The 26,559-nt window shown below is 36.5% G+C and overlaps 1 protein-coding gene and 1 pseudogene across 2 annotated transcripts in view; both read left to right on the forward strand.

The window, feature by feature from the left end:
* RYa (RYamide) overlaps positions 1 to 25,596 on the forward strand; it is a 76,929-nt gene extending 51,333 nt beyond the window's left edge. For both annotated transcript variants that reach the window (XM_067776920.1, XM_067776919.1), the window contains exons 2-4: positions 21,565 to 21,812; positions 23,037 to 23,415; positions 24,521 to 25,596. In XM_067776920.1, coding sequence (XP_067633021.1) covers positions 21,668 to 21,812; positions 23,037 to 23,415; positions 24,521 to 24,581 — 585 coding nt within the window. In that variant the 5' untranslated portion in view covers positions 21,565 to 21,667 and the 3' untranslated portion in view covers positions 24,582 to 25,596. The remainder of the gene's footprint in view (positions 1 to 21,564; positions 21,813 to 23,036; positions 23,416 to 24,520) is intronic.
* On the forward strand, positions 18,671 to 19,928 carry LOC137246164 (tigger transposable element-derived protein 4-like; annotated as a pseudogene).
* Positions 25,597 to 26,559: the final 963 nt, after the last annotated feature.

The raw sequence follows: 26,559 nt of genomic DNA on the forward strand, positions 1-26,559 counted from the left end.
CCAAGATGATTAAAAACGTTTAAATTTAAAAGCATTTTCTGTTCGAAAATTAAGGTATCGTCAGGAGAAAAATGTACCTTAAATGTGATTATTCTTGAATAATCATTTATTATTCCTATTTCGAAACGCTTTTTATTCATATTTGATATCATTGTAAAATTGAGCTTTAATTGTTTTAGAGTAATATTTAACTGCTTTTCACAGTCATTTTTTGATCATATTCGTGAACATATTTCAATCGTTTTGGTTGAGATTTTTGAATCCTTTTTGAATGCGATTATCATGCATTTATTCTTCATATCTCATTCAAAATAAGATACTACATAATAATCTTATTTCATCAGGGGAATAAAGCGCGGAAGTGAGCTATACGAACCACTAGTTCGCAAACAAACTTGACTGATATACACCTGCGACTACAACATCCAACATCAGCTATTATCGTCTACATCTTAAAATACGGATACGACAGGGGATGTTGAAGCCGTATCCTGGTATGTCAACATAGTTTCACTCAACTGGGGTTCAGATAGCTCACAACCTTTGTATTGTCCAACCATTATGTATTTTCTGGGAAGCCGAAGGTGGAGAAATGGTTGGGGAAATCTTCGGTCACATTTACATTATTTACATCTTGAAGAATATCTTTTGTAAAAATAATAAAATTTTTATATATTTTTTCTTAGCTTCATGATTGAATGTATGAAAAAAAAGCAAGATTTTTAATGAAAAGTAAAATATAAACAAGTATAAAATTCATTATTCAGTCAACAAATATATTCATAAAAGATTCAAAAAGCTGAATTAAAAGTGATTATAAATTTTTAATCACCTAAAGCAAACACATTTGATTCAAATATGATTCCAAAACGTGATTGAAAAACTATATTCAGTTTTTGTTCGTCGAAAGTTAAGCATATTTGAATATTCTTTTTGTTCACTTTTATGAAATATTAAAATTTAATCATCAATGGACTTCAAAAATGATTCCAAAAAGTGATCGAAAAATGATTTTCAGTTTTTGATCATCAAAAGTGTTCACATTTGATTATTTCTTTTGTTCAATTGTATGATAACTCATTATTTAGTCAGAAAGAGTAATCAAATTGTATTGATTTTTAGGGAAATTCAAAATTTATTCACCTAAATGCTGAGTGGGAACGGAAAGAAAAAAATAACCAAATTGGGTAAAAATAAAGCGGACCCAAGGCCCCGCAATAGAGAGGTGTGAGACGTTACTTTTTATTTCTTAGATAGTGCCTTATATAACAAGCCATTAGTACAACTACTTTATCCTAGAAAGAGCATTTTACCAAACTTTTCTCTTTATATTGATGACACTGGGAGTTGTGCAGTGACATCCGGCTGGAACTAGGTAATACTTTTTAATCCCATACTTCCTTTAATTAGTTTCGTTGCATGTTTTTCTGTGAATTTCTGGACAAAATTTGGGAAGCTTGCAGTGGATTTTTGAGTATCTTCCCGTCTATAGTCTTGACACTTGGAACACACTTCAGAACCCGATCACAATTTGACATGGGAAATTTTGCGAGCAAGTTTTAAGTAACTTCTCGGTGTGCTAGAAACTTAAAACCTTAAACATAGAATAGAGCACTATTAAATGCAATATTTAGGATAAAAATCCACTTAGATAAGGATCGAAATATTTAGAGATTCATACGGAGAATGCGATCGGTTTTTAAGTCGCTTTCCATTAAGCTAGAAAATTGAAAACTTACACGTAGGTCAGACCATCGGCGAGAAAAGCTTGCGTTAGGTGACGCACGGCTCGAAATATTTGGAAAAATATTACTGAAGGGATGGAATTTTGCGGTCGAAATAATACGAAACTTCCTAACGGGCTAGAGATCTGAAATTTAAAAAGTGGTTCAGAGTTAAATGGCAGTTAAACGTATAAGACAAAACGGTTAATTAGGTGGTGCATGGATCTAGTTTCCGAAAAATGTTTCATATCTTTTGGTCCATTTAAATAAAGGAAATACTTAAATGTTCTTATCTTCTTTTTATCATCTTACGTTTCTGCTCTATGGGGTGCTGGTCTGGTGGAAAGCACTGGACACGGCGAGCACCTCCAAAATGTTAGTGTCAGTGCAACGGACGGGGACCTTAACATCTACTCTGATAGCCAAGCGGATATCAAGTCCTTGAGCTCAACTACAGTGCGATCGAGGATGGTCTGGGAGTGCCTGACCTCGCTTGCGATTGCATCGAATTATTTTACAATTAGGATTATCTGGGTCACGGGCCATAGTGATATCCCGGGTAACTTTCAGGCGGATCTCCTAGTCCGCATCGGTACAACTGAACCGGATGAAGATGGATGTAGGGATTTCGGGATTCCGCTGGCCACCTGTGGATTGATCCTCCATAGCTGGTCCTCGAGTCAGCTCAGCAAACGTTGGGCGGACACCACGTTTTGCAGGATAGCAAGATCTTTCTGGCCGAACGTGGATGGCAGGAGGTCTGCTGAAATAATTGGGTTCACTAAGGCTCACCTATCAATGGTCATTAGGGTTTTGACGGGGCACTGTCCTATGGGTATCCATGCGGTACGTCTCAATATACTGGAAACTCCATCCTGCTGCAGCTGTATGGAGGATGATGAAGTGGAATCACCAAATCACTTTATGCTTGATTGCCCAGATTTTGCTAGAACTAGGCGAAAGTACTTCGGCCGCGACTCACTTGGATCTCCGGAGGATTTATCCAAAGTTGAGATCGGTATCATTCGGAGCTTTATCGTTGCTACCAAACGATTCTCTAAGTAGATATATCTACGTCACCGTTATTTTAGTGCATGTGGTATCACAACGGAGCTTCATGTTGTCCAAGTGAACTCCCCTTATTAGGGCAGCTACCACCTAACCTAACCTTACCTAGCCTATCATCTTATGAAAGTCCTTCAATTTTTAAATTTATCAAAAATGGTTGCTGGGCATGTACAAATGTTAATATAAAAAGGGAAAAATTAACATGTCCCACTAAAATAGCGAACTTTTTCGAAACAAAACGAAAGTTCAAACTCATGCCTGTGCCATCGCAACGTAAATACACACAACATACATATGTACATTACGCTGCTCATTAAAAAAAATGTTTGCTTTGCCGGGCAGAATATCATAATAATTATAATCTGAAAATAAGCTATGCGAAATTTGAACCGAATTGGATAACTCATATAACTACCACGCTGTAATTGAAAATTTTTAAAACCATATACATTCAGAGTGTAACAGTAATTTGTTAAACATTTATATTTATATGTGAAATATTTAAGGCTAATCAATTCCAGATCATATTTGTTCAATCAGTAAACAAATAGGTTAAAAATGGCAAAGTTATAGCGAATTTAGTAAAATGACATACATCAATCGCAATGTTGATACATAAAACCCACACGAATATTTGAATCATGCATAAGCCTAGAAATAGGTCATAAACTGTTCGTCTGATTGAAAAACATTTATTGGCGGGATGTTAGGGCGAAAAAAATCGGTAGTGACGTGACAATCGTTTTCGCCGTTCCATATAAAAACTGGAGATTTTTTGAGTAAAGTCAATAATTTCGCGAAATCAAAGACCCAATAAAATTTTACTGATTTTCTCCTTAATAATATATTTTTGTAAGTTTTTTCACATAGTAAATGATTAACAAATTAGCGATTATCAATTATTTTATATAAACCGATGAAAGTATGTATATGGTTTTGAAAGTTTTCAAATACAACGTGGCAGTTCAAAGAGCTATCCAATTCGAGTGAAATTTTGAATGATTTATTTCACCCGGCATTGCAAAAAAGTAAATATAACGAACGGCTTAATGTACATACACATTTGTATGAGATGCGCTTCAGACTTCGACAAAATTTTTGTTCCATTGGGTATTTCCGCATTGTAGCATACATGCACATCATACATTCATGCATATATGTGTGTGTATGTGAGCCATACCTACCGCAATTTACCATTGCTTTGTGAACCCAATTGTCTGTAATTAAATTAATTCAAAAGTATTTAAAGGGTGTAAATAGTATTTTGGATAATGTTCTTCTTGCTCTAAGCTGTCAAGGAAGCTTTTTCTGCTAATTATTAGTGGAAAATTGGGTATGTTGGGGAATAAAGTATAAAATTAGGTTAAAATGACAACAACAGGTATCATTTATTTACATAATAACAAATTTTGGTAAATTGATACTAAGTTAAGAATTTTTTTGAATTAAAACTCGGTAAATTTATCTGTTTACTTTTAAGCTATAAGGTTAGGAATGGATATTTTTCATAACTTTTGGCTTTTCGTCAAGGTTATATAGATTATCGGATTCCAGCTTACTGAATTTAATTAAGCTTTACAAATACCAGACGATTTTAAAATACTAGTTCGGGTTTCGTAGGTATAAAAAATTAAAGAACAATAATGTAAAAGCTTGTGAGTATGCTTTTGGGCCTAGAGGGTCTATCTAGATAAAACAGATTCTTTATATTGTCTATTGCTGAAATTTCAAAATCGCAATTCATTAGAACTCTGTTTGGGGATAAATTTAGTTTTTGTTTCATTAAAATTATTGAAAAGGGGGAGAAAAACAAGGGTAAGGGAAGTAAAAAGAAATTGGGAAATCTTTTAAAGCTGAAGATTAGTATTTGACAAAATGCGGGTACATGTATCTTAATTAAAAAACTGTATACAAGATTGAGAAAGTATGTGAAGGGATAGTGGGAAATAGAAGGAGAGAGAAAGTGTAAGAGTGGGGGAGAAAATGAGATAGGCGAAGTGAAGCAAGAAAACTTGGAAAGGAAAAGGGGTAGAATAGAAGGGGAACATTTAAAGAGCATGGAGAGAATGTAAGGTAGAGCTGGAACGGGAGAAAGGAAGAAGGGGAAGAAAAAAAGAAGCAAAAAAAGAAATAAAAACACTGGAAGTAAGAGAAAGAGAAAAGCTTTAAAAAAAAAGAAAATTCACGTGGGGAAAAACTGGTAAATGGGAATATTATACAATTATTTGTGTTTAAGTGAGTTGTGCACGAATTCTAGGGTCACCCCTGGTCCACCTTTATGGCGATATCTCGAAACGGCGTCCACCTATGGAACTAAGGATTACTCCCTTTTAAAATACTCATTAACACCTTTCATTTGATACCCATATCGTACAAACGCATTCTAGAGTCACACCTGGTCCATCTTTATGGCGATATCTCGAAAAGGCGTCCACCTATAGAACTAAGCCCCACGCCCTTTTAAAATAATCATTAACACCTTTCATTTGATACCCATATCATACAAACAAATTCTAAAGTCACCCCTGGTCCACCTTTATGGCGATATCTCGAAAAGGCGAACACCTATAAAACGAAGGCCCACTCCCTTTTAAAAATACTCATTAACACCTTTCATTTTATACCCATATCGTACAAACAAAGTCTAGAGTCACCCCTGGTCTACCTTTATTGCGATACCTCGAAAATGCGTCCACCTATAGAACTAAGGCCCACTCCCTCTTAAAATACTCATTAACTCCTTTCGTTTGATACCCATATTGCACAAACGAATTCTAGAGTCACCCCTGGCCCACCTTTATGGCGATATCTCGAAACGGCGTCCACCTATGGAACTAAGGCCCACTCCCTTTTAAAATACTCATTAGCACCTTTCGTTTGATGCCCATATTGTGCAAACAAATTCTAGGGTCACCCCTGGTCCACCTTTATGGCGATATCTCGAAAAGGCGTCCACCTATAGAACTAAGGATTACTCCCTTTTAAAATGCTCATTAACACCATTCATTTGATACCCATATCGTACAAACGCATTCTAGAGTCACCCCTGGTCCATCTTTACGGCGATATCTCGAAAATGCGTCCACCTATAGAACTAACGCCCACTCCCTCTTAAAATACTCATTAACTCCTTTCGTTTGATACCCATATTGCACAAACGAATTCTAGAGTCACCCCTGGCCCACCTTTATGCCGATATCTCGAAACGGCGTCCACCTATAGAACTAAGGCCCACTCCCTTTTAAAATACTCATTAGCACCTTTCGTTTGATGCCCATATTGTGCAAACAAATTCTAGGGTCACCCCTGGTCCACCTTTATGGCGATATCTCGAAACGGCGTCCACCTATGGAACTAAGGATTACTCCCTTTTAAAATGCTCATTAACACCATTCATTTGATACCCATATCGTACAAACGCATTCTAGAGTCACCCCTGGTCCATCTTTACGGCGATATCTCGAAAAGGCGTCCATCTATAGTACTTAGGTCCACGCCCTTTTAAAATACTCATTAACACCTTTCATTTGATACCCATATCGTACAAACGCATTCTAGAGTCAACCCTGATCCACCTTTATGGCGATATCTCGAAAAGGCGTCCACCTATAGAACTAAGCCCCACGCCCTTTTAAAATAATCATTAACACCTTTCATTTGATACCCATATCATACAAACAAATTCTAAAGTCACCCCTGGTCCACCTTTATGGCGATATCTCGAAAAGGCGAACACCTATAAAACGAAGGCCCACTCCCTTTTAAAAATACTCATTAACACCTTTCATTTTATACCCATATCGTACAAACAAAGTCTAGAGTCACCCCTGGTCTACCTTTATTGCGATACCTCGAAAATGCGTCCACCTATAGAACTAAGGCCCACTCCCTCTTAAAATACTCATTAACTCCTTTCGTTTGATACCCATATTGCACAAACGAATTCTAGAGTCACCCCTGGCCCACCTTTATGGCGATATCTCGAAACGGCGTCCACCTATGGAACTAAGGCCCACTCCCTTTTAAAATACTCATTAGCACCTTTCGTTTGATGCCCATATTGTGCAAACAAATTCTAGGGTCACCCCTGGTCCACCTTTATGGCGATATCTCGAAAAGGCGTCCACCTATAGAACTAAGGATTACTCCCTTTTAAAATGCTCATTAACACCATTCATTTGATACCCATATCGTACAAACGCATTCTAGAGTCACCCCTGGTCCATCTTTACGGCGATATCTCGAAAATGCGTCCACCTATAGAACTAACGCCCACTCCCTCTTAAAATACTCATTAACTCCTTTCGTTTGATACCCATATTGCACAAACGAATTCTAGAGTCACCCCTGGCCCACCTTTATGGCGATATCTCGAAACGGCGAACACCTATAAAACGAAGGCCCACTCCCTTTTAAAAATACTCATTAACACCTTTCATTTTATACCCATATCGTACAAACAAAGTCTAGAGTCACCCCTGGTCTACCTTTATTGCGATACCTCGAAAATGCGTCCACCTATAGAACTAAGGCCCACTCCCTCTTAAAATACTCATTAACTCCTTTCGTTTGATACCCATATTGCACAAACGAATTCTAGAGTCACCCCTGGCCCACCTTTATGGCGATATCTCGAAACGGCGTCCACCTATGGAACTAAGGCCCACTCCCTTTTAAAATACTCATTAGCACCTTTCGTTTGATGCCCATATTGTGCAAACAAATTCTAGGGTCACCCCTGGTCCACCTTTATGGCGATATCTCGAAAAGGCGTCCACCTATAGAACTAAGGATTACTCCCTTTTAAAATGCTCATTAACACCATTCATTTGATACCCATATCGTACAAACGCATTCTAGAGTCACCCCTGGTCCATCTTTACGGCGATATCTCGAAAATGCGTCCACCTATAGAACTAACGCCCACTCCCTCTTAAAATACTCATTAACTCCTTTCGTTTGATACCCATATTGCACAAACGAATTCTAGAGTCACCCCTGGCCCACCTTTATGCCGATATCTCGAAACGGCGTCCACCTATAGAACTAAGGCCCACTCCCTTTTAAAATACTCATTAGCACCTTTCGTTTGATGCCCATATTGTGCAAACGCATTCTAGAGTCACACCTGGTCCATCTTTATGGCGATATCTCGAAAAGGCGTCCACCTATAGAACTAAGCCCCACGCCCTTTTAAAATAATCATTAACACCTTTCATTTGATACCCATATCATACAAACAAATTCTAAAGTCACCCCTGGTCCACCTTTATGGCGATATCTCGAAAAGGCGAACACCTATAAAACGAAGGCCCACTCCCTTTTAAAAATACTCATTAACACCTTTCATTTTATACCCATATCGTACAAACAAAGTCTAGAGTCACCCCTGGTCTACCTTTATTGCGATACCTCGAAAATGCGTCCACCTATAGAACTAAGGCCCACTCCCTCTTAAAATACTCATTAACTCCTTTCGTTTGATACCCATATTGCACAAACGAATTCTAGAGTCACCCCTGGCCCACCTTTATGGCGATATCTCGAAACGGCGTCCACCTATGGAACTAAGGCCCACTCCCTTTTAAAATACTCATTAGCACCTTTCGTTTGATGCCCATATTGTGCAAACAAATTCTAGGGTCACCCCTGGTCCACCTTTATGGCGATATCTCGAAAAGGCGTCCACCTATAGAACTAAGGATTACTCCCTTTTAAAATGCTCATTAACACCATTCATTTGATACCCATATCGTACAAACGCATTCTAGAGTCACCCCTGGTCCATCTTTACGGCGATATCTCGAAAATGCGTCCACCTATAGAACTAACGCCCACTCCCTCTTAAAATACTCATTAACTCCTTTCGTTTGATACCCATATTGCACAAACGAATTCTAGAGTCACCCCTGGCCCACCTTTATGCCGATATCTCGAAACGGCGTCCACCTATAGAACTAAGGCCCACTCCCTTTTAAAATACTCATTAGCACCTTTCGTTTGATGCCCATATTGTGCAAACAAATTCTAGGGTCACCCCTGGTCCACCTTTATGGCGATATCTCGAAACGGCGTCCACCTATGGAACTAAGGATTACTCCCTTTTAAAATGCTCATTAACACCATTCATTTGATACCCATATCGTACAAACGCATTCTAGAGTCACCCCTGGTCCATCTTTACGGCGATATCTCGAAAAGGCGTCCATCTATAGTACTTAGGTCCACGCCCTTTTAAAATACTCATTAACACCTTTCATTTGATACCCATATCGTACAAACGCATTCTAGAGTCAACCCTGATCCACCTTTATGGCTATATCCCTAAATGGCGTCCAACTATAGAACTATGGCCCACTCCCTCATAAAATACTCTTTAATGCCTTTCATTTGATACACATGTCATACAAACACATTCCAGGGTTTCCCTCGGTTCATTTTCCTACATGGTTATTTTCCTTTATGTTGTCACCATAGCTCTCAACTGAGTATGTAATGTTCGGTTACACCCGAACTTAACCTTCCTTACTTGTTCTTCTTATTCTTGTCCCCTCCTTATTCCATTTATCGCTCTCCCACTATCACTCCCACTTGCACACTCACTCTAACTCCCATTCCCACTTTCACTTCTACTCCCACTGCAACTCACTCCCACGTTCGCTCGAACTTCCACTCTCAATCGAACTCCCACTCTCACTTCCATTCCCGCTATAACTATATGCGGGATCTTTAAAATCAGAGCTGCTCAACCCCTGTACACTTGAAGAACTTTTGTTTTTGTTTTGCCCTGAATCATAGACACAGATTCAAATTCATTGAATATAAAAAAAATTTTCATAGCACTCCCATATGCCCTCATATATAATTTCGAATCATATGAAAATGCTTGAATTTCTTATGAAAGTGCCAAGAAACAGCACTCCCGCATGAATCTTAGGCACTTGTGTATGATAAAAAAAAGATTTACACTAACAATTTCACAACTAAAAATTATTCAAAAACATTATAGCACTGAAAAAAATGTGTAATCAAAATTTTTTATTTATTTTTTTATTTATTTCTTTAATTATATAAAGTCGACTAACAAAATACAAAGGAAAGTAACATAAAAAAAGATAGCGTAAAAATATATACAAGTATAGAATTAAAAATGGAATTAATTAAAAATTTACAATTTTGTTTAACGTTGAACAATAACTAAAATTAAACTATCATTACAAATTAAACAAGTAAACTTTAAGATATCAGTTGAGACTGAAAAGTATAGCATTGCGTAAGGCAACAAACGAACATTCGATGCTAATGTTATTATAGAAATCGTTATAGTACGAGCACCAAACACGTATAGAATAATTTTTGCCAAAATTTATACGACACAGGGGTAAATGTAAGGGCACGTAGTGTCTGGACACCCTAGCAGGAACTACAAAGTTCAATCGGCGTAGCAGCTCAGAGGAGTCAACCTCACCTAGAATTAGCTTTTGCAGGAACATTAACCCGAGTAAAATTCTACGATTTTCCAGAGTTGGCAAATCAATGAGAAGAAGTCTACTTCTATAAGACGGAAGATGAAGATTTGAGTCCCAGTTAAAGACCCGTAGAGCAAAAATTAAAAATTGTTTCTGCACATACTCAATGCGCTTTATATGAGTAATATATAATGAACTCCAAACACACGAGCAATACTCAAGTATTGGGCGGACCAGCGAAGTGTAGAGGACTTTGGTCAGATACGGATCCTTGAACTCCTTAGCCCAGCATTTAACAAAACCAAGAGTACCCATTGCTTTATTAGTAATAGCTGAAATATGTGAATTGAAGCTCAGTTTCGAGTCAAACAGAACCCCTAAATCGTTAATTGAAGATATACGCTCCATAAGAGTGCCATAAAGTGCATAAGATGACAGGACAGGCTTCACGCGATGAAATGTCATGAACTTACATTTGGAACAGTTTAGAACTAATGCATTGATTGTACACTAACGTTGAAATGAGTCCAAATCAACCTGAAGTAGATTTGCGCGAGTTAAATCCGAAGGCAAGCATGTATAGCAAATTGTTACATCATCGGCATACATTAGAGCTCGTGAATGATTCAAAATCTGTGGCAGATCATTAATAAAAACAGAAAAAAGCAATGGGCTAAATGCCTGCCCTGAGGTACACCAGAGGTAACATTAATTGATTTTGAAATAATATTTTTATAAAGCACCTTTTGGGTTCTATTAGAAAGATAGCTTGAGAGCCATGAAGTCAGATTCTTTGGGAGGCCAGTAAATCAAACTTCAGAATCGGAAGTTCGTGATTCATTGAATCAAAAGCTTTACTAAAATCCGTATAAATCACATCTGTTTGCTTTCTAGCCAAAAAACGATCCCGAACTAAAGAGGTAAACTCAAGCAGGTTTGGGGTGGTTGATCTACATCTCACAAACCCATGCTGAAAGGGTGATAATATGGAAGTACACGAATGTTGAAGCTGACAGGTAATTATTTGTTCAAAGGTTTTAGGAATAGCTGAAAGCTTAGAAATTCCCCTATAATTCTAAATATTAGATCTACTACCTTTTTTGTGCAGAGGATGATAAATTACTGTTTCCAAATTGATGGAAATGACGGCGATTGCAAAGATAAATTAAACAATTTTACGATCGGTTCTGTTAAGTTCAAAGCACAGAACTTAAGCACACAGCCAGAAATACCATCGGGCCCTGGAGAAAAAATCGGTTTCAGAGCTAAAAAACTCTGAAGTACAGTGGCACTATCAATGACTGGATTGAGAATACAGTTAGAACTAACTATTTCGAACGGATAACTACCGGTTTGGGTACAGCTTGACGAATAGGTCGATTTGAAAAAGTCTGCGAATAAGTCGGCAATATCATGGCCAAGGGTAGCATTCTTGCCACCCAAAGACAAAGATGATGGAAATCCCGAAGATTTGCGTTTTGAATTAACAAACCCGTAAAATTGTTTGGGATTGTTAAAAAACTCAATTTTGCATTTTGCTAAATACGACTTGTAGCAGTTTTGATTCAGGCGTTGGAAATTAGAACGGGCAACTAAATATTTAGAAAAATCGTCAGAAGAACCAGATCTTTTAAAACGCTTATAGAGCCACGATTTAATATTGGTCAGGTTAGCAAGTTGCCTCGAGAACCAAGGTGGGTTTACTACTTTTAGCCTTAACAAAATGAACCAGAACGCAACGATTAATAAAGTCACTTAGGTAACTATAAAAAATAGACGTGGCAGCCTCAACATCAGTACAAGCATAAAGGTCAAGGTGGAAAGCTAACAGTTGATTAAGCAAATCAAATTTAGCCTAATTAAAACATCTCGAACGAGAACGACATGACACTTCCATGAAATTAATCGTAGGCAGTAAATTGTCCAGTGTAACCTCAAGTGTGGGGTGCAAGGGATCTTCAGGCAGGGATAAGGCAGGGATTCGACTGAGACCAGTACCTATTGAACTATCACCAAAAACTAAATCTAACAACTTATTTTTAGAGTTCACCACATTATTGATCTGAACTAGTGGCAATTCAATAAGCGAGCCAATAAAATCATTCTGAGTGACAGGAGTCAAAAAGTTTGAATCATCGTTGCCAATCCAACTAACGTATGGTAAGTTAAATTCCCCAAGAACCACTAGGCGATCGTTATCACGCAAACGAGAATGTAGGCTGTGGATATCTGCTTTATGGCAATCATAAACGTACATATCTGACCGAGGCGGTATGTAGGAACAAGAAATATATAAGGAAAAATTCGGGAACAAGAGCTTTACAGCTATGAATTCAATGTCAAGCACGTCATCAAAGCTCAGCAGTTCAGTAGAAATACTGGACAATACAGCGATCAGGGCACCGCCTGCTCTCGACTGACGATCACACCGAAAAACAACTTAGTCATATGAAAATAACTCTGAATTTAAATTATCAGGTTTTAGCCAAGTCTCTGTGAAAGCAATCACTTCCGCTGTAAAAGTAAAACTATTAAGGTAAAACGCATTTAATTTAGAACGTAAACCACGAACATTCTGATAGTGAATAGTTACTTTTGAATCGTATTGGTTCATAAATAAAATTAAAATAGATAATTGACCGCTGAGCTGAAATATATGGGGCATATGACAAAGAATGTAAGCAAAACTGTACCAAAACAAGAGAAGCCTATTCTAACTTCATATGATATTAGTTCATTACCCTCAAGGAAAGTCAGTAACTAGTGATACAAAATTCTGGTTCACAACTAGGCCTAGAGTGCCAAATAAGTATTAGTTCGTTAATAGCTAGATTTTCAGTTGTAAAATCGACTAAAAAACTTCTACCAGCTTTAACGAGCTGCGGCTAAATATGAGTATGCCTCTTTCTCAACACTATTCCACCAGTACGTAACTATCGAAAAAGTACCAAAAAGAAATTTGTATATATTTAGTTAGGAACTAGTGACAAGTTAAAGCAGCGGGGACAATTTCCACCGCATAGGACATCGCCATGTTAAATTCGCCAGTTGAAAACATGTAAAAGAGATAGATGGCGAACTACTAGTGGTTCAGAATGCAGTAGAAATGCACTTATTTGGAACAGAGATTCTCCTTACGGGATAGTTTCTGTGACTTTATTTCAATTCGGTATATTAGTTTTCTTGGTTATGAGACATTTTTGACTAGAAGTGGGAGGAACCAAAAAGTAACCATGCCTATATTTACTTCTTAAACATTTTATTAAATTCAACTGGTATTTCAGCACCTCAGTAATCTCTGTTGCTAATATATGTATGTAGATTTGAACACAAATTTAAAACAAACCACGCGGATCCCTCTAATTAAGCATTTCAAAAGTTTTCAAATTCAATTTCCAATGCAACATTCCCGGAAATCTCTATATTCACTTTTAGTATGATTATTGAAACCCAAATTCCGATGATATATGTACCTATATAGAATATGTTGCCACAAAACTTGAGGCTAGAGGTCAATGTAATTTTTCGCTACTTTCAGAATTAAATTTATTGGCTCTTGTATGTTGGTGATATAACTATTCACGTAATATTTTAAGCAAATAATTTGTAACTTGAAACCAAATAATCAACTTTTTCCTGCCTCAAACAATTAAAATTTTTAAAATATATTTTTTTAAATACAAAAAAAGTTTCAGTGCGCATACAATTTTGTACATGTATTGTGATTTAAACTTCCATATAAAAAATTTTGAGTAGCACTGTTTAAAATCAAAATTTTCAAATAATTTCGGAGAAAAAGCGAATTTAAATTTTACCAAAAAAAATTTTCTAAACCGTCTTTGAACCATAACGAACGAAAAAAATAAAATTATAGAAATTGGTTAAGTCGTTTTTGAGTTTTAGCGAGACTAACTCACAGCAATTCATTTTTATATACATACTAGCAGAACCGGCAGACGTTGTTCTGCACTAAATTTTTGGTATCTGCATACATTTTAATAAGCTTTTTCCGTCTAACTCTGCCCTCGCTCTCTACACTTTTTCCAAATCTTTTTATTCACTCCTCCCTCCGTATTTATCGCTTCATCTATCACCATCTTCGTCTCATTCTATCTCCTTCTCAGTCTGTTCCTTCTCTCTTTTCTCTTCTCTCAAGTTTTTCTCATTCTTGGTGGTATGTATTTTGTTCCAGTCCCATTCCGAGTCTCAGTCCCAGTCCCACTCCGAGTCTCAGTCTCAGCCTCAGTCTCAGTCCTAGTCGTAATCACAGTCCCAGTCCGTCTCTGGTCTACTTCCGGGAAAAAAGGATCGTAAATACTAATATAGGCAAATTTATATACCAAATTTCAGGCCAATCGAATAGGACGTATGTAAATAGGTATGTGGGTATTATTAGTTCATGTCTTTATTTCGGCTTCGAATGCATATTTATCAGTTTTGCCAGGTTGATGCGACTAAATCGAATATCACAATGAAAATTACTTTAAAGCTCTCAGCAACAGCTTTCATTTGATATCCATAATACACACACATTCTAGGGGTATCCGGCTCCATGTTTTGGCCTATATCTCGAGACCCTATTCACCCAGCGGTGTAAAACTTACTCTGTACTAAAGTACACATCAACAGCTTCAATTTGATATCCATAATTTAAAAACACATCCTAGTGTTACCCTTATCCACGTTTCTGCCTATATCTCGAGACCCTAGTCACCAATAGGTATGAAAGCTACCCTGTACTAAAGCACTCATCAACAGATTTCATTTGATATCCATATTGTATAAACACATTCTAGGAGTGCCCGGTCCACGTTTTGGCCTATATATCGAGACCCTAGTCACCCAGGGGTACGAAAAATACCCAGTATCAAAGTACTCATAAACAGCTTCCATTTGACACCCATACTCTACAAACATATCCCAGGATTACCCAGGTCCACGTTTTGATCTCAAGACCTAGCCAGAACGGGATAAAAAGTATCCCATGCCCGTTCCCTGATTCTGAGCTACCTCTCCACCAATTTTCAGCCAAATCGGTTCATCCGTTCTTGAGTTATGCGTAGTGTAACTAACACCACTTTCTTTTATATACATATTTTAATTTTTTCTGAAAAAAAATCATAACTCAAGAATGGCTAAACCGATTTGGGATTTCAAAATCAACTAACCATCATCTCTCCTTCCTGTATCTTTCCTAAAAATTTCATGGCAATCTTTCTATCCGTTCTCGAGTTATGGAGTGACAATCAAAATGTACACTTCTTTTTATATATATAGATGTACATTGTATATAGATAAGTGTACCCAATACTAATGCACTAAATAGTTTGTCTCAAAAAGTTATGTCTGTCCACGTATATGTCAACACTTGTCACTGCTCTGTCAAAATACACCAATGCAACAAGTAATGCGTTGAATATTTTAAAAATTAAATCGTCTTTCTTTTATTTTGTGGCGCTCTGAGAAAATCTTTATACACATATCTATACATGCATACATAATTGCATTAAAAGTCACATAATTTAATTGAAGAAACCAGGGATGCACCTTAACGTTAAGCTAATCGTTTATCAAAAAATTTCCACCGTTTCCGTTGAAACACTTCGAAATATTATCGATAAAGAAATTATCAAGATAAATTGTATCTCGTTTTTAACCGAAACGAAAAGCTTTCGTTTACGTTAAAAACGTTAACGAAAACGTGATACTTTATGTTTGAATTGTGCTGGCAATGCTATAGCCATGGTGAAGCCGTAAGGTGGTAACAACGAGGGCACATACACACACAAACTCCATGTAATTTGTTTGTGTAATTCGTTGGTGGTAATGTCAAAAATACTCTGAGAAATGTTCGTACTGTCAAAATTCATGAGAAAAGTTGCAATCAGCTTGGCGAATGCTTTCACCTTTAATGACTCAGCCATCAATCAGCTTTGCCAGCATAGTTTTAAATTAATAATCAACATAAACGATTTGATTCCGTTTTGATATGGCAGAAAACGAAACGAAATCATTTCGCTAATTTGACGTTTTTAACGTTAATAAACGAAACGAAATGACTTTGTTTCGTTTATTAACGTTAATTATCGTAACGAAATGATATCGGTTCGTTGGTTAAGCATGCCTGGAAGAAACACAAACCAAACCGACAGAATGTCACTCATACGTCTACGCGTACCACCGTTGGCATACGAGTATACCACATAAATGTGTAAATATGTATTCATATGCCCGTTATGGTTGAGAATGTTTGTGGCCACAAATGATCAATTTGGAGCATTTTTATAACTCTGTATGTAAATTTGCAGCAGCCATACAAAATCAAAATACACGACTTTACGCTTGCAGTGTTTTTACATCTTCAGCGTTCCACTTGACTTTTTGTATGCTTTTTGCGGCCTGATTGCAGAGCACTTGGGTGGTAATTGAATTACAGCAACCATAATTGCAACATTAATGGCAACAATGCCGCTTTTCCGTATGCTCAGATTTCAACATTGTTTAACGACAAATCTGCAGCCGACCAGATAGTAGCGAACACCTGCTGCATGTGGCGTCGTACTTACTGATCGACTTCAACGCATCGAATCATTCTTAATAAGTTTGTCCTAGTGACCTAACGGAAGAAATATTCATTGGATTTCTTTGTTTTGTTTTGCTAAAAGCACCAAATATCCCGATATTTTGGTTGAGGCAAAAAATTTATATAAAAATTCCACGCAAGAACATCAATTTTATCTGATTTTCCTAAATATCCCATTTCCAGTTTGAAAAAAAAACAAATGAAGAATTAATTGATCGGTGTTGAATTTCTAGTTTACTGTTGTTAAAGTAGTTTCTTCCTGAATTTTAGTATTGAAAGTGCAAGCATCCATTTTTCAAATATGTTACTCTAAACTCAAAAACAATTTTGCGAAATTGGATAGATTTTTTACCATTACATCTTATATGGTGGATTTACGTTTCCGTTTTCCATGTTCTAAAGATGATTTTTAGAGACGTCTTTACTCCAATAGTTTTTGCCTCGGAATTCCAAACGGCATTTGCAAGATGAATGAATTTTCACTGAGAGATCTTTCATGTCACAAATACGAGTGCTTGTCAAATCACTGCCGATGGGCGACCCCACTTAGAAACTTTTTTTAATTGTAAAAAGTGTTTTCTAAGGCGTGTGATGTGGTTTTTGCCGGTCCTTGAACCCAGGACCTTCGGTGTGGTAGGCGTAGCACATTCATCCATCCACTACCATCACACCACATCGGCCACCAAAACAGTATCGATAATTTCTCAAAAATACGAATAATTCGACTCTGTTTTCGATTCGATATGCAGAACTCTAGCTGTCCTATTTTGCGCTAAAATATATCTTTGTATGTATGCATTGGCAAGGTTGTGTTCGGTAAAAGAAAAATTATTATCTGCTTCGCTACAATGATGACCTTTGCTATTGGCAATAAAAATTGACGCTGGCATAATTGTTGCTAATGGACATGAGCCACGTGGTCAAAGATACGACTCGATGTGGTCACATAAGGGTGCGTTATAATCTATGAATATGATTATATTTATATACGTAGCTATATGTATGTATGTAGGTCGCAGTGGTTCATAAAAGACAAATAAATAGGGGCCAGAATAAAAACTTTTCAAAAAGGAATTTAAAGGTCAAAGATATAAAATAGACACGAATGGAGGCGGTAAATACAATTAAAGTGTGTCATCATATAACAATACCAATTTCACACAGAGAGGTAATGAAATAATTAATCAAGTTTTCTACATTAAGGCGCTTATTGAATTTAGTTTTCCATACAAAATATAAATTCTTAATTATTTTATTATTGCTTTACTTGATGTATCGGATTTTAGTGTTAACATAAGAATTGAAAATCAAATATAAATTACGACCAATAATTCAGGAAAAACATTATTTAAAAAACAAGTACGATAATTTTTGTAAAATACTAAATATTTTCTTTAGGGCTGATGTCGGATGTGCGTGAAGGTGGGAGACGGAGAATTTATTTGATTACAAAAATTGTTACCATTCGCTTTTCCGTTACATTTATGTATATATGTACAGTGAAATTCCCCATTACGGACAGTCCTTATAACCGGGCAGCTCCAATAACCGGACTGATTCTGGGCACACAGGTTTTTCATTCATTTTTTCATACAAATATCATCCTAATAAACGGACACTCTAATAACCGGACGCGGACAAAGTATTTCAAACCATTTTCATAAAAAAATGTCTCATAACCGGACAAAATTCAAAAATATCACAAGCAATCTTTGTTATTCATAATAAAAATGAAATAGGTGATTCCCCTTTTAACATGTATGCACACATTCAAGCCGTGTGTTTCAAATAAAGGGAAGTTTTCCATTCAGTTTGTTGTCAGTTTCATGCGAATGGTTGCGTTCAAAGTTCGCAATAACATGGCGCCGAAAAAGAAGGTACTTTCTATTAAGGAAAAAAAGGAAATTATTAATGTTTTCGAAAACGATAAATTATCAGTACGCGGAGTTGCAAAAAGGTAAAGTATAGTGGGCCCAAAAATTGAGTGGTAGTAGGTATACGTTTCTTTTGCTTTGAAAGATTCAATATTGGCAAAACACAAGCTGCTGAAATCAATAAAAATAAAGAAAAAATTCGTTAAAAATGGGAATCTGGAGTTAATCTTCATCAAAAGCGAAGTTTTCTTAAATAAGGTGGCTCTGAAATAGATAAGATGTGTTTTAATTGGCTCGCTAAGACTAGAAGTCAAAACATTCCGATTTCTGGTCCCATTTTGAAAGCAAGGCAATGGAAATTGCAGGCAAACTGGGCGTGCCTAATTTTAATGCTTCAGATGGATGGTTAAACAAGTGTCGAATAAGGAATAACGTTGCTTTCAAATGCGCATCTGGTGAAGCTGCAGATGTAAACCAGGATGGTGTCGAACAGTTTAGGACAAAACTGCCATCTCTGTTGACCGGTTACAAGCCTCAAGACATTTACAACGCATATGAAAGTGGCTTTTTCTTTCGTGCCTTACCTGACAAAACCCTCGCTGTTAAATCCGAAAAATGCGTGGGCGGTAAACTCTCAAAGGAAAGACTCACAATTTTGTTCTGTGCTAACATGGCTGGAGATGAGGAGTGCAATGTGCAATGTACTTAATCGATATATGTATATGTATTTATATGTAATACTAAAGTATGCAAATATTCGTTACTTCCAAAAATTTCTTAGATTAACTATGTACAAAATAATTTATATGTGTGGTATATATTTTGTGACTTCATCCCTTATAAGCGGACATCTCCCATAGCCGGACAAAAAAACTGCGACGGTGAGTGTCCGGTTATAAGGAATTTCACTGTATTTACCAGAAAGAAGCCCGCCTGAAAGCACGCTACAAATATTGTTCCTATTCGCGACGATCGAAAACGTTAAGTTATGCTTGTTTTTCGCTAGGGAAAATTTGACCACAAACTTGGCCATATCATATGCCGTTCTTTTCAACTACAAAGTGACAATGCAATTGGTCAATAGGTGAAAACGCCGACTGTCCAGCTGTTTGATAAATTTCACATTGATTAATAATATGTTCCTTACATGTAGGCAATTGATTATCGTTTGTCAGCTGGCGTCTCATCAACAGAAAACGGAAAATTATGAGACGGGTTGTGAAATAAATGAACACAAAATTTTTTTTGACCACGCACTGATTTATCGACTTCGAGTCAGTAATGTGATTTAATGGGAACTCGTTTGAGCCCAACTAACGAGCGGGTCAGCTTGAGGTAGTTTTTGATGTCATTAAATTATTGTGATACATGTTTGAAAAAAAGGAAGTTTTTGTGTCGCAATTTAATGGTGAACGCAGCCGAAAGTTGAAATTAAAAATCTGTTCATATGCAGATCGAGAGAACCGAAGGCATTTGGAAATGTATAGGATAATTTCTGAGTATAAATTTTTATAAAATTTTCTCGGCATTTGCTATTTTCTCTAGCATTAGATTATAGAAATCACACGACAGGGAGTCGCTTTGTCTGAAGCCTTGTTTCGTTTCGAATATTTAATGTCATGTACTTAAAAAAATTAGCGTGTTCATTTTTGGGAATCGATCAAGCCTACACCCGAATTTTTTGTGATAAAAAATAGCTAATCCAGTGCCAAAATATATGCAAGTTTTAGCTTTTGATCTTAAATTTCGAGGTGAAATTCTAATATGAATGGACTGTCGTCACGTTATTATAAAAAAAAAATAAATGTAAGGCGCGATAACCTCCGAAGAGATCTAAGGCCGAGCTTCTCTTCCAATTTGCGTCGTGCTCCTCTTGATTTTTCCCTACAAATTGGCCGGACAGGACCTACATGTTTTATGCCGACTCCGAACGGCATCTGCAAGGCAGATCAGTTTTCTCTGAAAGCTTTTCATGGCAGAAATACACTCGGAGTGCTTGCCAGACACCGCCGAGAGGCGACCCCGCTTAGAAAAATTTTCTTCTAATTGAAAAATCTTATTTCTAAAATTTTGATGTTGCTTTGCCCGGGAGTTGAACCCAGGGCATACGGTGTGATAGGCGGAGCACGCTACCATCACACCACGGTGGCCGCCACGTTATTAATATTAGGAAATGGGAGAACGCATGAATAATATTTCAGATACCCACAGATAAATTTTTATGTACAATAACGCAAAAAAGAATTTCACTTTTTTGCCTAAGAAAAAGGGTTTTCCCAATTATATTTTTTTATAAAAATATGTAACCATTTCAATATAAACTAAAAATGTAAAGAAAGTTTGTTATGATTTTTGTCGAACCAAGTATGGAATGCTCCTCAACCATAAATTCATAAAGCTCCGATAAACCCGTCTACAATTTATTTCAACGTTTGACACATATGTATTTACATATGTACATATATGCATATAGACGCACCCACATAAGTATTACACATTGTTACAGTTAACCCAAAAAGAAAATCACCTGGGGCAGCCGTTATTATTTGTTTTTTTGTTTTGCGTTTACATTTATCGCGCTCCAATGCTTTCTTTTTTGTTATTCCATTGTTGTCCGCCGCCACCAAATCCAATTCTAAATCTTCTCATCTTTATTGTTATTTAATTTCACGGCTTATTTACATTTTTATATTAATACAAACACATACACACATACTTATACGTATTGTATTATGTATTTGCCCATCTTAAAAGCAGAAGTGAAGAGAAAAATGTTCCAAAACACATTTATTTATATTTTATATTACAAATCCTTTAATAACTTGTGCTGTCTTCTTCGATTACAGTTATTGATAACGACAAAAAACGAGCGTAAGTCACACGTACCAAAGCCCTCCACCTTTAGCTTCCGACCTTCTTCGCACTTTCATCACCTCAATAATCACCATAATGATGAAGGAATCAGTTGCCTGTTACAAGAGTATCATCTTTATGGCCACATGCACTATACTGGCGCATTGCGCGATTGAACCGGCTATGGGTGGTGGCGCCAACAGCAGAGATGAGACCGAACAATTGGACAAAAGTAGCTACGGTACGTATTCATATGTTCTGGATTATATTAAATTGTTGGAGGTTTGTGAAATACCTCAATCAAAAATTTTACATGCTCTTTATAAAGTATGTTTTAGTAAAGACTCGGCAAAAACAAAAAAGTTTGCTCTCACTTTATATTTAAGGAAACATACATTAAATAAATTAATAGGTCTATACCGGCAGTTGCCAGTGTTTTCTTCCCAGACTTCTTTTTTTTCTCATGCAATCAAAATTTGATGTTATGTGTTTGAAAATCCTAGACGTGGAGTTCTGTCATATGGTGCAGAAGATGTAAATAAACTCGCCCTGAAGACGGTTACCGTTGAGTAGCCGAAATATATTGGTTAACAACAAAAAATTATTTCGTGGTTTTATTCAGATTATACCTAGAGCCGGCAAAAACAAATTTACAACAACTAAGTCATGGCGTGGCTGAATGGTTTGTAACACTTCAACCATCGTAGGAGTGCGGGTTCAAATCCCACTCCCGAGGGAAAATGCTTTGAAGAGATTTACAAGGTATAATCGAAACAGCTGTCGCCTTGTCCGTCCTGATGTCACGTTGTTTACATTTTTCCAAAATTATTAAAAAAAAACCAAATTTATTTAACACAAAAAGGTCGCTAAACACTTTAATTATAGAATATAACTTGTTTTAACATTCAAACCTTTGTAGAAATGTTTATAATAGTTTTTAATAAACCGTGTTTAATATGAAAAACATTAACTTCTTATGCATTCAAATTTACTTTCGTATATTTCAAGATTCGAATACTCATTTAGCAATGATTATTCAATTTCAGCTAATCGAATATCAGTTTATTCGAATAATCGATCAATCAATCGATCAGTCACAAGCTCACCAAAAAAAAAAAAAAAAAAAAAAAAAAACAAAAAATGCAAAACTTTATTTTCGAAGCAAAAAATAGTAGGCTTTTCAAACACTAGAATAGCTGCACATGCATTTTATTTTGATTTCATTCAAAGCTAAGGGAGAAACGGAAACGGGAAAAGAAAACTTAATTATTGCATTAAACGAATTTGTGATTCAATAAAGTTCCTGTGTGAAATTGGTATTATGTAATTAAAGACTATTATTTGATCGAACAAAATGAAAAATCACTTTACCATATTATAGCAAAGAATTGACTAATTATTAAAAGATCTTTATTGAAAGATTAATTTAAAAACATCTTTTCTTCATTCTATCATCACATAACAGACTCACTAACACTACATAAGCGTCCCTCGTTCTTTGTGGGTAGTCGTTATGGTCGTTCGGGAGCAGGCACAGCACTCAGCTCCTCAAAGATACGCCGATTAAATGTAGTGCCACGGAATGATCGTTTCTTTCTTGGCTCTCGTTATGGCAAACGAGCTGAAGGCAATTCGGCGGCCGAACTCTTTTTACCTTACGAACAACAAAATCAACAAACAATTGATGACAATACCGTTAATAATGGAGATGGTTTGGCTATGCAGCATGCGAATGGTGAGAGCTTAATAGAAAAACAACAACAACAACAGTCTCAATTACAATCGCCTTCAATGATGTCCTGCGTATTTACTGGCTACAGAAACTACTATCGGTGTCGTAATATGTAAGTATGCATGGATGTTCCTTGTATGTTGCGAAAATATTTTTAAATCAACCAGTGAGTTGAGTGTTGTTAGGGCATGTAATCGTATCAATTTCTACTTTTCTTGCTACTACGACTTGCAATATTAACTAAAATAATCTATACAATGAAACCCCTCCTTTTGTTAAGGGAGTGAAATTACTAGGTTAGGTTGAGTGGCAGCCATCCCAGCGGGGGAAGTTCACTTAGATAAAATGATGGGCCGTTGTGATAGCCCATAAAATTACGTTGACGTAAGTTTCTAAAAAGACCGATATCGGCCCTATAAAAGACCTCTAGTTCTGACAAAAACTCGACAATAAAGTATAAAGGGACTCGATGATTCTACCTCATCATCATTCATCTTGTGGGAGGAGAATGGGTTTCCCAGTCTATTAAAATGTATACCATAGACTCCGAATAAACTGTGACCCGTCAAACCCCAATCCCTATGAGCCCTTCCTTGGTGAACCCAATAATTTCAGTAGCCCGCTTGCCATCCACTTCTAGTCAGAAGCATATCGCTGTAAGCGGTAGTGTTTCGGGCCCAGAGTTTCCATAGCTAACGCGACGGCATTCTGTGTAAGAGCAGACTCAGCTGCCGAGTGGAATTCTTAATTACCTAAAGCCGTCTTAAAAAATTTTAAAAATTGCTGCGCACAGAAATTTGTTGTTCTTATAAATTTTCTATTATTTGATTACATGGGATTGAGTATAGAAACGGTAGAAACCATAGAAAATTTATCACAAACGTTTTTTGTGGGGTTGCATGTAGAAAACTTTTGACAGTAAACTCGAAAACTGTCTGCCTTTTCTATGGATTCCTGACAGTGAGAATACCCCTAGTAAAACTATTTTTCGAGTGACTGAAGGCGGATTTACATAAACGCTTTGGTCGTAAGATAACAATGAAAACCCTTCTTGCCTTTTATGCTCCTTTTTCATACACGTTATATCACTATATTGCTAGTTTAGGATATGTAAAGAAACTTACAATGAGAAAAACTTTAGTGTAAAGTTAGTTAAGATACTTTTTGAAACATTTTTACTTTAAAAGTTGTTTAATATTCTTTTCTCTATTTCCTAGCGATGAAATTAACAACATTATAAATCAGTTGACGGTTGCGCACAGCGTAGAAGAGAAGTAAATTTGTCCAAGAGTTGAAAATGAATCAAAACAACTGGAATACTAAGGTTTCTAGCAACCCTGGGTCATTTAACGAAGATACGATCACGCAATCATACGACCACGAAAATAGCAAGAATAAATTTTAAGTAAAAATTGGGTTTGTTAAGACAAGCAAAAATAAAAAATACACAAATCAAAAGTCTACTAAATAATTAAATGCGGGCAATTAATGAAGACTAAAAAGGAACGCTTCCAAAATTACATTTAAAAAAAATTCTAATTTTTTAACTTAACTATAAAAGAACAACATACAAAATTATACATACATATGGACACCGAACACTTAAGAGGTGGAATTAAAATTTACAAAAGGGCTGGATAAATTTTAATTTTCACCAAAGATATAACAACCCATACACAAATAAATAAACACAAACAATGAAGTTACAAAATGATTATTTGAATCAATCTTTGTATGTAGGGTTGCATCTTCACGCCGAATTGTAAATATATATATATATTTTTTTTTCATTGATAACTCAAGAATCACATGCCAACTATGGGATTTGTGCATAAAAAGTGTTTATTTGCTTAGGCTCGATTTTCTGTGCAAAATCTGAGAATTTTGTCTCTGTAGCAAAAACAAACAAGACAACTTTTACTTAAAAAATTAAGTCAGAACAAATGCTCGGTTATTATGCATGAGGTCCTTTAGGTGGATACGATCATATTTTTGCGGCTTAAAAAGCGTAAGTCGACATAATAAACATCCTGAAATAATTTTTGTGTGATAATTGTAGAGATATATAGGAAATACATACATACATATGTACATAAATTTAATAATATGTATACGTATGATATGATTAAACAAATAAATGATATATTATTATTACCAGATGTATAATTATTGTTCCAGGCGCAGCTTAACTTGTTTATATTGGATGATTCACTTATAATGAATACTACTATATATATATATGTATATGTTTAGATAAGCAAAATAAAATATTGTAATTATACATAAAATAAAAACCTAAGCGCAAATAGCTTGCAAAACTACAAAACAAATTATGTTTTATTTGGTTCGAACTCCGGATGAAATTTTCTTCCTAATTTAAAAATTACCTAACCTTAATCGGCGGCTACAAAAAGAGCCACGAAATGATCGCGAAATGGCACTGTAAATGATTTCGAAAACACTTCTAGATTTGTCGGGAAAAATCTCAAAATCACTCCGATTCGATTCAGCAAACAGTTCTGATTTGATCTCTGAAAATAATTTAGAAATGATGACCGAATAGTCCCAATAGTCGATCCCAAAACTGTCCTGAATAATAATGAATCAGATGAATGGAGACGGTGTCTGAGAGATCAAGGCGCAGAAAGGTGCTCTCTGGTGCTCCAAAAAGTATCCCGGGATAACGATCTGATGGGACATGGCCGGATTCGGCGGACAGCACCCTTTGCCTGCTCCTGAGTACGCACTTTCCGGGCGCTGGTGATGAAGTAATGAACTGGAGTAAGACTCATACTGGTTAACCGTATAAGGGGAAGTTCATTACTATGGGTAAAATTAAATGGGCTATAATGTCGTTCAAGTCCTTCAAAGCGCCAGGACCGGATGGGTTGGCCCCGGTACAACTCCAGCAAACAATCGAGCTGAGTTCTTTTTGGTTGTATAACATTTTCAAAGGAGTTTGTGCTCTTAACCATATTCCACAGGGTTGGGACGATTCAAGGGTCACCTTTATACCAAAAGGTGGAAGGACTTGTCACGTGACCCCTAAAGACTTCAGACCGATTTGTCTGACATCCTTCCAGCTGAAGACACTCGAGAGATTCATGGACTCTACACTGAGGGAGTCCTTGGAGGGAAAGCTATCGACATTCCAGCATGCGTACATGAAAGGGAAGTCCACGGAAACGGCCTTGCATTCAGTCGGATCCCAGATCGAGAAATCCTTAGGGTACAAGGACTTCAGACTCATAGCTTT

Source organism: Eurosta solidaginis, chromosome 3 (assembly GCF_040869045.1).
Source record: "Eurosta solidaginis isolate ZX-2024a chromosome 3, ASM4086904v1, whole genome shotgun sequence".
Classification (NCBI taxonomy): Eukaryota; Metazoa; Arthropoda; class Insecta; order Diptera; family Tephritidae; genus Eurosta; species Eurosta solidaginis.